The 15,555-nt window shown below is 35.5% G+C and overlaps 1 protein-coding gene across 1 annotated transcript in view; it reads left to right on the forward strand.

The window, feature by feature from the left end:
• Positions 1-15,555, forward strand: part of shot (dystonin-like protein short stop) — a 1,304,552-nt gene that overhangs the window by 919,766 nt on the left and 369,231 nt on the right. Inside the window, exon 65 of the mRNA XM_090402172.1 lies at positions 3,937-4,143. Coding sequence (XP_090258298.1) covers positions 3,937-4,143 — 207 coding nt within the window. The remainder of the gene's footprint in view (positions 1-3,936; positions 4,144-15,555) is intronic.

A 15,555-nucleotide genomic window follows, 5' to 3' on the forward strand; every position in this document is an offset into this window, starting at 1 on the left:
GAAGTCATTAGCCTCTATATACAAGTTGCCCTGTCATGAAGTTACTTCATGTGCAAACTTTGTTTGTTGACACTTCGATAAAGGATAGAACCGAGAAAATGGCATCTTTAATTGATAAGATGTTTGTAGGGTCTCCATCTGTATGTCCAGGAAACTTCATTGATAGTTGGACTTCTCTCCTGAAGTTGGCTTTCATCCAGTTTAAAAGAAATAATTTCATTCCAGTTTGCAAATTCAATTTTTACATTTTTCAAAAAATGCGTTCAGTTCAGATTTGTCACCTGCTGGAATTCTTTTGGTTGCTTTTCTAATGAAGTGTCTCATACTGGATTCAAACAGGAAGAGCAGTGTTTGTCTGTGTAGAAGAACAAGGTACATATGATATTGGTCTACACTAATAACAACATGTGTACAGTATAACAAGTTTTATTGTTATATATTTAACTTTACATATTTTGTCCTACTTAGTTATGATTGCAACTTAATTGTTTGTTTTGGTTATATAGCCTTGAGACCTGGTGAAAAATTCTACAAGAAATAATTTTTGTAGGAATGCTTTTATTATATTTTGTTAGATTCTGTTCTATTGTATTATCTCTTATTATTTTCTATTCTTTCCTATATTTTGTTATAATTCTTTATTTTTTATATATTATATCCACAAACTTCCATTGTACAAATGCTTTTCTTGTATATTTCTATTTGATCCTGCTGGGTTTCAGCATTGGTGTTGGTATAATAAAAAAATGCACTGCTATTGGAAACACTATTTTTATTATGTCCTCAGCTTACATTTCATACACTCTTATTGAAATTTGTAATAATTAAATGTTTTGATTGCATCTGTAAAAAAAAATTTTGTAGGTAAATCCTATTCAAAAAATGTGGGTTGGCTAAGGGCTAGATAATCAAAACCCTGCTCTAGAGATCAAACATGAAACATTGTTCATGTCACATCAATAAGCAGAGTGGTGATCTCACATGCATCGAAATTCATCTAAAATTAAAGACTTATGTAATTAGAAAGCTGTGGCATAATTTGTCTTGTATTGCATTTAAAGTGCAACTTTTGAGTTGGGTGACACAGCAGTTTCCATGTGACAACCATTGGCTTAAGAGTGTGTGAGTGGAGTGTGTTATAAGTTGTATCGTGGAGCAAAGAACTGTGATAAAATTTTTCTTTAAATTAGGAAAAACTGCCATAGAAGTGTAGCAAGATCTAAAAAAAAAAGTTTATGTTGATGACTGAGCTGTGCACAGCTGTTTCCACTGGTTTTCAATGTTTAAAGAGGGGAGTGGGGGTCTCTGGAGGATGAACTGTGCTGTGGATGGCCAGTTTCTGGACATGGACAAATGAAACTATAATCAAACATCCCCCCCCCCCCCCCCCATTCATTAGATTTGTCTCCCACGGACTTTTCCCTCTTTCCAAAGATGAAGTGTGCTTTGAAAGAGAGAGCGCTTTGCAACATTAAGGACATCCAATATGGTGTGACCCAGAGACTAAAGGAGGTTCCTGTTCAGGATTTCTACCATGCCTCCGAACACCCGTAGGATGTGTAAACATTGTGGGGAGTTGGAGGAGATTATTTTCAATCTGTGTAATTGATAATTCCAAATATAGTTCTTTGTTTTGTTATAATAATTGTTGTCTCATCTCTTAATGTGCCCACTGTGTGTGTGTGTGTGTGTGTGTGTGTGTGTGTGTGTGTGTGTGTGTGTGTGTGTGTGTGTGTGTGTGTGTGTGTGTGTGCGCGCGCGCACATAATGGATTTTTTCCTACTTTTATTAAATTTTCTCTCTCTCTCTCTATATATATATATATATAATACATAATCTCGAAACTCTGCTCTAGTGACCAAATAAGGAACTTTTTCAAGCCACATCATGCTCTCATTAAGTAAAGTAGTAATCCCATACCACATGATCAAATTCATCTCCCACTTAAAGATAATTATAAATGTGCTTTCTCATGGTGGAATTCGAATCCACAGCTCGTTGATTCAAGAGCAGGTTTGCTAACCATCTTAGCCATCCAGGCCAGCAATACAGTAGTGAACAAATTAATCTGAACAAGCCAAATTTTTGTCAAGTTTTTGGTTTTGATTTGGTTTTTGTTTCAGTTCACAATCATTTTGGTTTTGGTTTCAGTTTACTTAAGAACATATTAAAAACAGTTTCAAGTCATCTATGAATATAGGCAGGTGCTTGTGACAGAATATTTTTATTAATAAGAATGATCCATTTCATGAATAAATTTGATCCTTTCATAATTTTCACCCATTGGTTTTTTTAATAGTAGATTTATATATGGCCCCAAGTGCCGATATGGCCCCAAGTGCCGATCTGAAAATGGGATGTATCTAAATATTCTCATTAATTATAATTTGTTTTTTCTTTGAAAAATAAACCACATATATTTTAATTAATAATAAAAAAATTCTGAGTTTTCTAATTTTATTAATTATTTTTTTATTTATTAATTTCATAATGTTTTATTCATTTTGTATAGCTATAAAATGGAGATATCTTCAAGAAAGCATTCCAAAAATATGTGCTCTTTCTCAGCACACATCCATGACTCAAAGGCAAATTGCCAATGAGTGTGATGTTGGTTTGGATGCTGCTAATGTGATTTTAAAGAGTTTTAGGGATACAGGTATTTTTTTTTCCCTGACAGAAAAGGAAAATGTGGGCAATAAATAAAAACTACACTTAATCAAGATCGTTAACTTGTTAAGAAAAGCAAATTAAATCTAGGAGTGCCTGCTGTCAACTTAAATAGAGACTTGGCAGCTAGTAGAATTAATGTTTCTGACATGACAGTCTGTTGAAGATTGTTGGAAGCAAAGAGGACTGCCCACATACCAAAAGAGAGACAACTGTTAATGAAAGCTGTGCAGAAAAGAGGCTTCAGTGGGCCAAAGTCTACAAAGATGGGACACTTGAGAAGTGGAAGAACATCATATTCTCAGGTGAAAGCCATTTCTTTGTCCAGGGAGTGTGAGTACTTTATGTTTTTAAATCAGCAGCTGAGAAGACTTCTTCTGCCCACCTTAAACAAGCTCCTAAACACCCAGCTAAAAACATCTTCTGGAGTTGTTTTACACATGACAATCCAGGATCACTTGTACCTTTTGATGGTGTGTTGAAAAGTGACCAATACATAAAAATAAGTGACCTGGATCCAGAAAGACAAAGAATTCATCATCCAACAGGATCTTGCTCCATACCACACTTCAAAAAAAAAAGTGAAAGAGTTGCTCAAAAATCACAACATCCAATTGCTTCCGTGGCCAGGTAACATTAACTTGGAAAGAGACTTGGAAAATTTAATTGTGATACAAAGGATAACTTAATACAATCCATTATAAAAGTATGGTTTTGATATTTAGAAATAAGAAAAATGTGTTCTACGTTAGTCAAGTTCATGTCTAAGTGAATTAACGAACTTATTAGGAACATAGGAGTACATATAAATTATTAGGTAAAGTTGGAGTTTAATTTTTGTACTTGTTTTCTTCCAAAATTAAAATTTTTCTGTAAAATGTTGTGTTTGGATTAATTTGTTTGCTAATGTATATATGGAATATTCATGGACTAATTTTCCTTTTAGCAGAATTCATTACCATGGGGGAGAAAAAAAAAAAAAAACTTCAGCCTGGCAAGACATTTAGGAAGAAAAGAGTCTAAAAAGGCTCTTTTTTTTTTTTTCTATTAATGTGATCATTTTTGATCATTTTTGGAAGAAAATTGAATATAGATCTTAAGCCATCTGTTTGCTGATGTCTTATCTTAATGGTATGCAAATTTAAGGCATTAGTTTTTACCTAATATGTAAAATCTTCCTCTCCATTTTAGCTAATATGATTCTTGTATATGATATCTAGTTTAATAATTAATTAAAAAATTAACTATAATAATCCATTATCTTAGGCCTTATTACAGTCTGTAAAAGTTCACAAGCCATTGGTGGATAAATTAAATAAAACTGGTATTGCTCTAATGAAACTGTGCACCGAAGCAGAAGGGGCTGCAGTACAAGATATCCTCAACACCGATAATATTAGATATAATGCTTTAAAGGATATACTCAGAGAAAGACAAGGTGCTTTGGAAGAAGCATTGCAGGCCACCTCACAGGTAATAATTCACACCATTCTTTATTTTAGAATTCTCTTCTTATTATAGAAATCATCAGTACATTTTAAGAAATCACTACAAAATCCTACTATAGATTCACCAAGTTTCATCATCAATCACTTTATACTCTTATCCAAGCCATTTTCCATTCTTTGAGATTCTTAGTTCACAGAGATTGTTTTGATCATCTGCTATCAACTTCTTTAGAAACTTTTGGTGGACATCATGATGAAACTATTTAACATGCATTTAAGTGGGTTGACAAAGGCAACAGGAGTGAACCAAGTCAGATGTATGCATCTGTGAATGATACAGTGAATTATAACTATATGAAAAATGACATTGTTATATTAAATTTTCAGGCTATCTCTGCTAAATAAACATATTGGTAAATACTAGTTCAAAATTGTAAATGGAAAAGAAAAAATTACTATTAAAGATCTTTATTTTCTGAGAGCAGTATAAGCTTTTGCCAATCTTTGTATTTATTTATTTATTTATTTATTTATTTAGCATATTGGTAAAAATACAAGAACAAAACTGTACAAATTGGCAGTTCAATTAACCAATCAATATCTATATTTGGGAATGATGCAGTAAGTTTCTGATGCCTCCAGCGAAGGAGTGTGTGGTGCAGTCATCATTGATGCGATACATATTTCTCACAGCACCACACAAACACACACAACATTCACTAAAATCAAAGATAAACCGACAAAAACTAACAGATTTCAATGCCTTATAGCCATACGTATAATTAAAGGATACAGGACAATTTCTTTCGAGGCAGCTTGCGTTATTGCAACTCTAACACCGATCTGCCTGAAAATACACGAATTATCTCTTGTATATGACATCACTTCCGAAAGATATAATGAAAATTACAACATCTATCCAAATTACTACAAACACCCACTTCACTACAGCAAGTGGCCTCACCCAGCAAAGAGAACATATATTAATGAGAAGGAAAGCTCCGAAAGCAACGATTTTTAAATATACACTGACAGAAGCAAAACCGAAGGGAATGTCGGTTGCTCTTTCATTGCATACAACAGACAGTCCATTATACAAGAATGCTGCTCTAGGCTGCATCCTCTCTGTTCCAACAATTTGCTATAGTTCAGTCACTTACATATCTCCGGGAATTAGAACTCAACACCTCTCATCAAAAGACAGCAACAATTTACAATGATAGTAAAAGCACTGTAGACGGCATAAAAAAAACAAAACAACCATATAGCATTAATAGAACAGACAAGAATATCACTCTAGAGGGATGGGAAATCAAGTTCTGCTGGGTGAACACGCATACTGGGGTAGCAGGAAACGAGAGAGTGGATCAGCTGGCTAAAGAAGCAGCTAGAAACAAATGGCTAGAAACAAGTTACCAAAAGTACTCAAAATCTGCTATAAAAACACTTGCAGAAGAGAAAAGCCTAGACTTGTGGGAAGAAGAATGGAAGACATCAAAAAACAGATCAACAACAAAAGAATTCTTGCCAAGCATCAGAAACAGACTCTGGCTGAAAAAACGCCATTTCTCCAGGTTTAACCACGCTGCTAACAGAACATGGAAAACTAAGAAACTGCTTACACAGATTCTATATCCTGGAATTGCCATCATGCACTTGTAGTCCACACCCTCAACAGACTGTTGACCACATACTCTACGACTGTCAGCTACTGTACTCCATCCAGATACCCCTAATACAGCACATCATCACTTCCGGAGACAAGTGGCCAGTGTCAAAACAGAGACTTATCGAAAAGTATTACTCAGAATTAATTAAATTTGCCAATAAGATCAACTTCCAGTGCTTGTAATCTAACATGAATTATTGATATTGTGTGAATTATAGGGTGTTGATATATGGATATGTAAAAAATATAAATGTTAATCAGCACTTGTAAGCTACATGTAATATATAAGTATTGTTATGCAGTGGAGCATGCAGGAATAAATTACCTCCTGGTATGGTTACTACTGGGAGGAAAATGCAGAAAAAGAAAAAAGAAAAAAAGAAGTACTTGTGAGATTCTCCACAGATGTAATAAGTGCACACAATGACATTGTCTAGTCCTAAATCTGTTTAGTAGGTTCCAGTATCCTGAAGATTGACTGTTGAATCTGTGATCAGATGCTTGTTGTAATTTGTAGTTCATTCCAGAGCCTTCTTCACTAGTCCTAAAAACAGCACCACTCTCTCTCTCTCTCTCTCTCTCTCTCTCACACACACACACACACACACACACACACACACACACACACACACACACACACACACACACACACACACACAGTGGGCTTATCGTGTCCTAATAGTCTAACCAAGTGAAAAATAAACTTTCAACATCTTTCTCAAAATCCAGAGTAATTTAATAAAAAGGTGGCACACCGTTTGACATCTCCTATAGGTAGAGATGACCTTGCTAATGCTTCTGCCTGGTATCTCCACTTGGGCCTGGATCCCACTGAAGAGACCTCAATAAAGGTCGAAACTAGTTTGGGTAGTGGCCCTTCCCTTAATGCATAACATTATACATATCCACAAGGAGATGTGTTTTGCATTATGGGAGATACTGAGATAGGAGTGATGTTAGCTTGCTCCACCTTTGCAACGAGTTGCCTGGTGTTGTACCACCTTACCCCCAGTCCTGAAGATACTTTCAGGTGTGAGCAAACAAAGCTTTGTTTGCTCACACTTGGATAAAGGATTATCTTTGGATTATCACACTTGGATAAAGGACTTTCAACTGTCCTAAATCTGTTTAGCTGGTTCCAGAGGTGTTGAAGTTACATTGAATCCTGAAGGTTTGACCAAGTGCAGACTGTGATAAGGTGCTTGTTTGTAATTTGTTTATCATTCCAGGACTGGTGGAGAAGACTCTGGAGTCTTCTGCACCAATTCCAAAGATCATCTTGTATTTTCATAACCCATTTGAGAGATCTGGAAATAAGTTCTTATTTTTTATTTTGAGCTGCATGCCTACAAGCATCATGAGGTGACTTTGGCTCCAGCCTGGTGAGCAGTACTCTGCTACTAGGAAGACCAGAGCCAGGTCTGCTGTTCTAAGGATTGAAGCATTACAACTCCAAGTTGTACCTGTGAACTTGTTTATGGTATTGTTCCTTGGCGAATATCTTTAACTTAGTTTTTTATAATGTTGGTAGTATGTAAGGCCGCCATTAAGTATGATACCAAGGGTTACTTTCATGAATTAGAGTTGTGTTGCAGAAGTTTCATTTGGTTTTCTGTGAGCCTTGTGGTTGTTTAAGTTGAATGCTGAAACAATAACTTTGTTGGGGTTAGGAGATAAACCCAAGGTTTCAAAGTAGTTTTGCAGTGAGCCCAGATATTTGCTCAGTGTTTCTTCAAGGTATTGGAAGGTATTATCTTGGGTGGCGATTGCTATGTCATCAGATTAGATATGCTTTCAGCTGGTGATTTGAGGAATGGCACTTGTATAGGTTGAAAAGAGCTGGGGTGAGGATAGATCCTTGTGGCAGCCCATCCTGTAGGATTTATGTTTTGCTTTTAGAAGAATTCAGATGAATTCTTCTAAAAGTCTTTTCTTTATTTTCCTATTGGAGAGAATTTGTTCTACGAGTAAGGTTTTTTTTTTTTTTTTTTGACAATTTATTATTTTGTTCTGATACTTTACCTTGGGATCCAAATGTCATTAATGGCATACTGGATGCTACAAGAAATCTTTGCATTATATCCTTGTCAGTTCAGTCTTCATTATCAACATTAGCTCCCAAGTATGGAAAATACTTAACTTCATCCACTGTATGTTGTTGAATTCTAATTTTATTTCTTGCATTAGCTGTTCAATTTAAGAACTTTTGTTTTATTCACATATATTTTATTCACATATACATTAGACCAACTTTTTCGGCTTTTTTATGCAATGCATCTTATTTTGATGATATCAAAATATGTAGTCTGTATAATCTAGATCTTTCAGATGTGATATAGGATTCCATTTTAATTACTCTTCTTATGCCTGTAACTTTTCTCATAATAGTGACTATGTTAAATAGTAAACAGACATTGTGCAACCCTGTCTCACCCCAGTTCTTATCTCATACCATTTTGATGTTGTTTCCTATGCATCACAGTTTTTACTTATACATTTCTTTTATTATTCTCATTGTCCACAAACCTGGAAACAACCTTGACCACAGACCTGAACATCCTGGAAGAGTATTTCAAGCAGTGGTACCTGAAGCCAAATCCAACAAAAACTGTGTCCACAGCATTCCACCTGAACAATGCAGAGACAAATCGACACCTCAACCTCTCTTTCTGTGGCATAATGGTCAAACATGAACCTCACCCAAAATACCTTGGAGTGAGCCTGGATAGAAGCCTAAACTATAAAAGCATATCACCAACCTGTCCAACAAAATTAAAACAAGAAATAATATCATTTCAAGACTTGCAGGAACAATCTGGGGTTGTGGTGCATAAGGTTGTCTGCACTAGTCATCACATTCACTGCAGCAGAATACTGTGCCCCATCTGGGAAAGAAGTACGCACACTAACATTATAGATACTCAGCTAAACTCTACCATGCGCACAATTAGTGGGACACTGAGAAGCACCCCTTTCTGCCTGTCCTATCTAACATTGTTCCATCAAATATACAGAGAAGACAAGCCTCGATTAAAGAATTTAATAAAGTAATGAGCAACCCATTTCTGTCCCTTCCCTAATTAATCCACCTAGTCTTCACCTAAAATCAAGAAACCCTTTCTGGTCCATGTATGGACTCTCTTTAGCTGCCTTACCATCAACACCTTACATGTAGAGAGAACACCGGTCCAACAAATTGGACCGGTGTTCTCTCTTCCAACAAATTGGTCCATGAAATTGGTGCCTTGGGCAGTCATTCACAATATAAGTGATCATCTGGGGCATGGGGAAACTCACAATAAGGGTGGTCTAACAGTCTCCATTTATGTAGTAAGGAGTCACATTTGCCCTGGTTAGTTCTGATTCTGTTGACAGATGACGAAATCATTCTAGGAAGAGCAAAACCAGGCTGCGGAGAACAGGGATCTTCAACCACGAAGCCAATTCTTCCAAAGAATTGGCTTCGTGGTTGAAGATCCCTGGTTAGTTCTGATTCTGTCAACAGAATCAGAACTAACCAGGGCAAATGTGACTCCTTACTACATAAATGGAGACTGTTAGACCACCCTTATTGTGAGTTCCCCCATGCCCCAGATGATCACTTATATTGTGAATGACTGCCCAAGGCACCAATTTCATGATGGTGACCTCAAGGACATCCACGAGGTGATGGATGAAGTCCTCTGTTGGCTTTCTGGACTGGACATTGACCTGTAACTGCTTTGTATTTCTTTTGCCATAAGAATAAATAAATGAATAAATTGTTTGCAAAAATGTTCTGTGAAATTTTAATAAATAGGATTGAAGGTGAAATAGAAGAGATACTAAGGTAATAAATGGTTTTAAAACAGGTGAAAGTTGAAAGTTTATTTTTCGCTTGGTTAGAGTATAATAAATTTAGTTTAATCCTTTATCCAAGTGTGAGCAAACAAAGTTTGTGCCTGAAAGTATCTTCAGGACTGGGGTAAGGTTTGCTCACACTTGGATAAAGGATTAAACTAAATTTATTATACTCTAACCAAGTGAAAAATAAACTTTCAACATCTTTCTCTAAATCCAGAGTAATTTATTAAAAAAGGGTGGCACACCATTTGGCAACTCCTATAGGTAGAGATGACCTGCTAATGCTTCTGCCTGGTATCTCCACTAGGGCCTGGCTCCCACTGAAGAGACCTTAATAAAGGTCAAAACTAGTCTGGGTTATGGCCCTTCCCTTAATGCATAACATTAGACATATCTGCAAGGAGATGTGTTTTGCATTATGGGAGATACTGAGATAAGAGTGCTGGTAGCTTGCTCCACCTTTGCAATGAGCTGCCTGGTGTTGTACCACCTTACCCCAGTCCTGAAGATACTTTCAGGCACAAACCTTGTTTGCTCACACTTGGATAAAGGATTAAACTAAATTTATTAAACAGGTGAAAGTATTTTATATCATATTTTCCTTAAGGAATTTCATTGAACAAAGTACAAAATTTAGAAGCTCATTATACCTAAATATCATAGATTTAGCTAAAGGATTTAACAGTATTGATAAAGTCATTATGAATAATTATTAGAAGCTGTGGAATTCCTGACAAATATGTGAGAATAATAAAATGGTTATCAATTTTTTTTTTTTTCCATTGTCTGGATGTGTTTTGGTCTCTGACACATTGTTTGAGATTACATTCAATTTATCAGAAGCAATTTCTTTAGTTGCCTTAATCACTTCTGTTGTTATTTCATCATTGCTGCATGCTTGTCCATTTTTCATATTGTCTATTACCTTCAGTATTTCATTTTTAGATATTGGACTAATTAAATAATATTTAAATTTATGCTTATAAGAGGTTCGTCCATTATTGAACTTCTCACCATGTCAATTATATCGTTTTCTACATTCAAAATCTCAATGGTGAAGACCTCAAGATAACCATAAACCATAAGCTACAGGTCTACACTTGAAAAATCTGGAATATATTCAGATTTTTCAGTCTGGATATATTCTTCTTATTATTCCTTCCCTCTGTTTTTACCTTGCAGTGTCAAGGATTTCTATTTATTTAGCCGCGACCATATCTCAAGGATAAGGTGGTTAGCCCTATATCTAGTCTGGTACACACACACACACCAAAAATATATATTTAACATACATACTAGAAAATTTTCTGATTTATGTTATTCAAAATTTTGTTTTCTCTGAAAAAAGAAAGATGTTGAAACTGAAATAAATATTTTATGAAAAGATATTCTTTATTCATCAGTGGAGATGGTTAAGGATATATAGGGTGTCCCAAAATTCATACAAGATTTAAATTTAGCGTCATTTGTGCAGTAAAGTGTTGCCAACGAGGAAAAAAAGACAGCGTGACAGCTGACAGTTCAGGGTTATTAAAAATGGAGTGCTACAGGAAAGAACAATGCATTTTCATTGTTGAGCAATATTTTAAAAATAATGGTTTGGCAGCTACAGTTTGCAATTTTCGTACAAAATATGGTTGGAATAGTGATTTAACTTCATCAACCGTGAAAAGATTAATTAAAAAATTCAAGGAAACTGGATCAATTAGTGATCTTATACACTCTGGCCATCCTTCAACAAGTCGTTCAACAGAAAACATCGAAGCAGTTTGTGAGAGTGTTGCTGAGAGTCCAGGAACATCAATTCGGCATTGTGGTCTTGAATTGGGCATTTCGAGAAGCTCTCTACAGCGTATTCTCATGAAAGATTTGCATCTTTATGCTTACAAAATTCAATTGACTCAAGACCTGAAGCCTACTGACCACACACAGCGAAGAGAGTTCGTTGAATGGATTATGGAACAACAACAAGTGGATGCTTATTTTTCGAACAAAATCATCTTCAGCAATGAGGCTCATTTTCATCTTGATGGCTTCATTAATCGACAAAATTGTCGCACTTGGGATTCAGAAAATCCACGAGTGATTGTTGAGAAACAAATGCATCCCCAACGTGTCACTGTTTGGTGCGGATTTGGGGCTGGAGGCATCATCAGTCCATTCTTCTTCGAAAATGCGGCTGGTAAGGCAATAACAGTTAACATGATAATCGCGACATGATAATCCAGTTTTTTGTGCCTAAATTGCAAGATATGGATGTGGACGACATGTGGTTTCAACACGACGGTGCCACATGCCATACAGCCCGAGAAACAATTCAGTTACTGCATGAGTCATTTCCTGGTTGTGTAATTTCCCGTTTTGGTGATCAGAATTGGCCGCCCAGATCATGTGACTTAACGGCGTTGGACTTTTTTCTTTGGGGTTTTTTGAAGTCTAAGGTTTATGCCAACAAGCCCACGACCACCCATGCCTTGAAGGAGGAAATTGAGTGCTGTATCAACGAAATTCAGCCACATTTATGCAAAACGGTCATGGAAAATTTTGACAAAAGAGTGAGTATGTGCCAGCAAAGCCGTGGAGGCCATTTACCAGATATGCTATTCCACGCATAACCCTATACTGTATACTTTATGAATCAATAAGAAATTACAATTTTTAATTAACAACCTGTGCTTTCTATCAAAATTACTTCTTGTGTGAATTTTGGGACACCCTGTATAATAGTATGAGACTTGCTTCACTTTTGGGCAGTGTTTAAAAAAGAAGCAACAAGAATGAATATAATTTATAGCCATTAACTTTAACAAGAAATTAGAAGGTGATTGCCATTTGAAGAAGAAAATCCAGATATCTCAGCTTATTCAGTGAGTAACTAGCATTGTACTTCTCTACACTGCTTGGTAACCCCTTATTTTCTTTTATTCATGGTTACAAAATTGCATAAAACATAATGCTTTCCTTAAATTATTATTTCATCATCTTCCATTCATCTGTTAAGGCCAGTGTGCTGTTAGAGTAAGAGAATTTGGATTTTGTAATCCCAGCTTCTATTATTATTGCATAGGAACCTCCATGCAGGTTTGAAGACTCATCACAATATCTGTTGTACACAATATTTATTTATACCTTGAGTGTATCAACTGAAAAAGCTCATAACAGTTCTGGCAAACACATTACACTTATTTACACTTCTCCATGCAAAAATCTAATCTTCAACACACTTTTTAAGCACACACTTAATTTCCATCCATGACCTCTTTTTTTTTTTATCTCTTTTAGCCAAGTACTGAAATATTTCTTTCTCATTGAGTCGTATAAAATCCTTTTAGCTTAAATGTTTCTTTATTACCCCCTCAATTCCACCTATCAACCAGCTTCTATGTTCTACAAACTTTCAGTCTATCGTTATAAGGAGCATTGCATAAACTACTCTCTCTATATTAGTCCCTTTCTTCTGGATCCCCTAGAAAACAACCATGTTGACAAGTCTTGTGCACACAGCAGGCCAGATGTTACCTGTGCATTGAAAATACAAGATGCATTGAAATGCTACTGCAGCATCAGACTTGATCTCAGTATGAGTTGGTGTGAATTCACTTATATGTCTTAATAGAGAATTCATCACATGCCCACCTCTCTCCCTAATTTTCTTACCTTAAACAACAACCATGAAAAGCCAAGCAAAGAGAGATATTACATATGAAAACTTAAATATTCCAAAATATTCCAGATCCAATTCACAAATCTATGCAGCCTCATTTCAAATTACAGTCGTGTTCATTTGTATCTCTATTCTTCCATACTACATCTACTTTTCCCAATAGACTTAACTTTGTGTCTTGTGTCATTACTCATTTCACTTTTTCAGTTACACACCCTAACTATTTTCTTCTCAAAGGTGACATTTGTGTAGTTATGAAATCTGGAGTCAGTGTCCAACTTAAAATTGCTTCAATTTTGATATATTTTTTCTGAAAATATATTTGCCTCATTTAATTCTTGTTTTTATCATATATTCTAATAACACCAATAATTCTAATTATTGTTCATTTTTATCTTTAAATGCTTTTTCCATTGCATCTTTCCTAATGTGGAGTCATCTTCTCTGGCAGTGTTTTCTTTCTTTTCCCATTTCACTGATCTAGTATGCAGAAAGAGAGAGAAAGATTGAGGCATTTCCTATCAGAATATCAGATAAGCCTGACTACTCTTCAAATATTATTGATCTATTCTTCACCAGTGATCTTTTAAACTATAGTGTACATGTTTTCTTCTAAGCAATTCATAACATAACCTAGTTTGATTTCTTCTTACATTAAGCAACACTTGCACACCAGTTTTCATCTGTGCATCATTTCCTTGGATGGATTATTGTCACTGGTCTTCTGATACAAATCTTTGAACTAAATGCATTTTTGAAACCAATCTTATATGTATGGAAGTATTCATTTTCCATTCCACTTTAAATGTTAAGTGTCCAACCAGTGGTTCTGCAAAAAATTTTCCAAAGCTATTGAAGAAAAGAATCGAGCATTATTGTAACCAGCTTTCATAAAAAAGAATTCCATGCTACTTTTCTTCATTACTGAAGCCCAAAGTAGTTGAAAGTTAATTATCATGTATTAAAAACTGATTATGGAAGGGCCAAAAGCAGGAAACATTCCAGTTTGTCTGGATGGCTGACATGCATTCTGTTCCCTTGCCAAAGATTCTACACCCTGCTCACTTTTTTCTCCTTTCTTTCAATTCTTAAATGGGTGATCTCAATAAAGATCCCTCTGCCTACCATTCCAGACTGATATTACTCAAAGCCTCCCTCAATTTTTGATGAAAAAAAAAAAAAAATCAGGATAATCATATCCTGGATACCAATAGCTCTCTCAGTTCTGATGCATTTTTATCATTTGTTTTGAAGGTGTGGGCTCCAGAGTTGATCAGTTTTGCATTGCCTTTCATTCTCTCATGTTACACTGGTATTTATTTTGCATCATTTAAATTAACCAACATCTTGTCTATTTCTAAAAAGCATGCCAGATATTTACCACTGAATTTTTATCCTGTTGCTCTCATTTCAGTTCTTCCTGAATATTGCAGAATCCATGAACCTCATCATCCTTGCCACCTGAAATCCTCTCATATTTTTAGAAGCTATTTCACATTTTGCTCTGGGGGAAGAGCCTAGAGAGTTCTATAAATCATTATAGCAACATGATGGCTAAAGTTGTAAGCTGCCACAACTTTGGGGAAAAAAGCAGTATAAACATGTAGTCTTAGGAGAGCTGTGACGACAGTTTCTGTAAACAACGTATGTTTCACTGGAATGCATTATCTTATGCTGTTACTTTGTGAAATACTTCTTTGTGGGGAAGGAAGCTGTTTTGATTCTTTTTGCTCTTCATTCTGTGTTTTTCTTCTCCTGAGTCTTTTTTTACTCTCCTTTACTCAACGTTATGCCCACATAACATTGGATGAAATATATTGGAATTATTGAATAAAATTCAATATGTATTAGTAATTCATCCATCCATAATTTCACTAGACATCGGCAGTTGCCACATGGTCACTCTAAACCTTGGTGATGTGCTACGTGACTTCCTGCCTAACTAAGTTCAGAAAATATAGACACATATAGCATATCTGCTAATATGCTATCTTTCATTATTATGCATTCAATAGGTGAATGTCCTTTCAGAAAATATGACAAATCTTTACCTGCAAGGTCTAGAAGGGTTGACAAAAATCCTAAAATCTGTTAAGAAGCTCCATTCAGGAGATAATCGAAACACCCTGCCAGAAACATGCAGAGCAACTCCTCTGTACTGTCAACAGCTTCTGTATACAAGTAGCTTAGTTGTGATTATGCTTCACACACAAACTTTGTTTAGTTGTGATTATGCTTCACACACAAACTTTGTTTAGTTA

Source organism: Typopeltis vanoorti, chromosome 12 (genome assembly GCF_054136105.1).
Source record: "Typopeltis vanoorti isolate ZY-2024b chromosome 12, IOZ_Tvanoo_1.0, whole genome shotgun sequence".
In the NCBI taxonomy this organism is placed as follows: domain Eukaryota; kingdom Metazoa; phylum Arthropoda; class Arachnida; order Uropygi; family Thelyphonidae; genus Typopeltis; species Typopeltis vanoorti.